At 45.5% G+C, this 2,972-nt stretch overlaps 1 protein-coding gene across 1 annotated transcript; it reads left to right on the forward strand.

Annotated features, from left to right (window-relative positions):
• Nucleotides 1–2,119, forward strand: LOC129834463 (ras association domain-containing protein 10-like). Its single transcript, XM_055899467.1, has one exon. It carries the CDS (start codon nt 255–257, stop codon nt 1,647–1,649), a length of 1,395 nt encoding a protein of 464 aa, XP_055755442.1. The 5' UTR covers nt 1–254; the 3' UTR covers nt 1,650–2,119.
• The last annotated feature ends 853 nt before the right edge of the window (nt 2,120–2,972 follow it).

The following is a 2,972-nucleotide window of genomic DNA, read 5'->3' on the forward strand; positions in this document are numbered from 1 at the left end:
GCAGTTGAGTGTGCTTACTTGGACACAGAGCAAACAGCGACAGCAAGGACTTCCCATCCGCTACCAACTACTTGAGGGAACGCGTAAAATGAACAATTTATCTCAGAATGTTGGATGTTGCTTTTTATTCTAACGTATGCGGATGTACAATTAATTTAGCACTTAAATGACAAAACTCTTTTCCAATCCGTTTCCATCCTTAAAAAACGTAATTTGAATGGTTATCTAAAGGGGAAAGGGTTTAGTTTTAGTTTATGATGGAGTCCAAGGAAAGTAAGATATCTGTGTGGGTTTGCCGAGAGGAGAAGCTTGTCTCCGGACTGTCAAAGCGCACCACCTGTGCAGATGTGGTCAATGTGCTCCTAGAGGATCAAAACTTGCAACAATGTGTCTCTGTAGCCATGCTCTCGGGATCACCCCAGTCCTATTGCATCGTAGAAAAATGGAGAGGATCTGAGAGAATTTTGCCGAATAAAACAAAGATCCTTCGACTTTGGGGCGCGTGGGGAGAGGAGCAGGAGAACGTGCGGTTTCTGTTGGTTAAAAATGAGGCTTCTTTGGCTAACCATGGACCCCGGAGCGCAGAGGCCCGTGTGGTGCTCAGCAAGGAGAGCCCGTGCATTTACAAGGGGACAGCAAGAGCCACCATGGGCTTCTCACCCGAGAAACAACGTCGGATTGTTAGGAAAGCTTTCAGAAAGTTGGATAAAATAAATAAAAAGAGGGCGCAAACCGTGTTCAAGGATGCGCCCACTGGGGAGAAAATGGAAACTTTGGTTCACCTGGTCATATCCCAGGACCACACAATCCGCCAACAGATCCAGAGAATTAAAGAACTGGACAGAGAGATAGAAAGGTATGAAGCTAAAGTTCATTTTGACAGGATGAAAATGCATGGGATCAATTACTTGCAGGACACATACTTAGTGGATGCGCATTCTGACGGTTTCTCCAAGCAGGAGGGTGAGAAGCCGTGCTCGGCGGAGGCTGTTGCCCAGTTTGAGGAGTATGCCCAACAGTGTGAGGAGGTGATTAGACTTCAGGATGAATTGGCTGAGCACGAAGCGCTCATGGACAGCATTACTGTGGAGATCCAAGAGGAACTGAATCAGAGGTGGATGAAGCGAAGGCAAGAGGAGCTGTCAAGTAAAGAGGTGAAACCCAGCGCGGGAGAGACCGCTATGTGGGTATCAACAGCCCATGCGACACACACAGACACTTTAGCCCTCGAAGCTGATACATCATTCGAGAACGATTTGCTTCTGGAGGAGGAGAGGATCAAAACGCAGCTGGATACTAGTTTATACATTGGACTGCGCTTGAACACGGATTTGGAGGCTATTAGAAATGATTTGAATGTAACCCAGGATATTTGGGGGGCGAAAGAAAAAGAGATACGGGATTTGCTGGAGAAAGTGAACTCATTGTATATAGAGGATGACGAGACACCAAGCGAGGACAATGACTGCAACTCTGTGGTTACTGAGGCAGCAATGATGCGTCCCCTGGAGACGAAAAGTGAGTGGGTGGAGCAAGCCAGGGGGCTTTCAAAGACATGCAATGCCAACGATGACGACTCAGACACTGGCCTGAGCTCCATGCACAGTCAGGACTCGGATAACCCACCTGTGTGCGAGTCATTGGTATAAATTGCCAGGATGCTTCAAATTCTATTGACAATTATGGGACATAATTACTGTATGTCTAAAAACTCAGGGATCTGACATAGAGTATATCCCCACAATGAACAACACTATACAATGTATTCAAAAATGTCCCAAAATGTATTGACTAATATGTAGCTTACAGAGTCAATATACTTGGTCACTTAAATATACGCACTTATAGCTATTCACATATTTTGCTGCCTTTTCTCTATAAAAACCCTTTGACCTGTGCCAGGATAAGACACACCTCAGTGTTATCGGTCAGATTATTATTGATTAAGGGATGGAAGTCTTTGTGTTTGCAAGACTAAACAGACTTAAAATAGACCATGCTAAATGTAACACTGTACAAGTGCTATTTCTGTTTGGAATGGGATTTTGTGGATACACTGATGATTCTTAAATATGAAGGGTGTATGGCATACTAAAATAAACATAATTTACAAAGCTTATGTGCAATTGCTTCATTGAAATGTGCAGAAAATAACTTTGCCTTGCCTAATCAATACTAAGTCTGCAAATTGTATGCAACAGGAAAGAGTTTGGGAAGAGTGAAAAGTATAGGATGATGTTAAACAATGTATGTGTATGTATGTGTGTGTATGTATGTATGTGTGACATGCATGTGCGTATGTGTGAGAGTGTGTGGATGCATGCATCACTGTGTGTGTGTGTGTGTGTTCATGCCCTCGCGTGCATGTGTGCTTGAGAGAGACGGTGGGTAGGGTAAGGGGTGGCATGCCGCGTTACGCAATGGGATGAAAACTCCAAGCAGATGCTGAGCTCACACAGAGTAAACCAGAGCCTGTACAGTACATAACGGATCAGGGATACATACAGGACGTTTGTGCCACAGTGTGAGTGGGAGAGGCATGAAGGATTTAGGCTCATATCCATGGGCGTCAGGGGATTCCCAATCAATGTGACTGAGGCCAGGGGTGAAAACTTCCTCTGACATAACCCACACAGGGAGAAACAGCAGAGATGCCTTTGACAGAGAGACACAGTAGTATGGCATTACATTGCATTTCCCCACAATAGTGAGTGTGAGGCTTGCTGTCTGGCCCAGGTGGGGTATCACATGATGCTATTGTATTTCACTGTTGACTGGTCTTCAGTCAGGCTTCAGATCCAGTCCCTCTCAGCCAGGGTCTCATAAGAGGATCCCCCCCCCCCCTTCTCCTCCCCCCTGTCCACCCCTACTGTACCCCTGCTATAGTGCACTCTTAACACATCCCTGAACACTAGATCAAACCAGCATTAGCTGTAATCAGAGGCCTGCTGTTGGCGTTAATCTGGTTGGTC

The sequence above is a fragment of the Salvelinus fontinalis genome, chromosome 35, assembly GCF_029448725.1.
Source record: "Salvelinus fontinalis isolate EN_2023a chromosome 35, ASM2944872v1, whole genome shotgun sequence".
NCBI lineage: Eukaryota > Metazoa > Chordata > Actinopteri > Salmoniformes > Salmonidae > Salvelinus > Salvelinus fontinalis.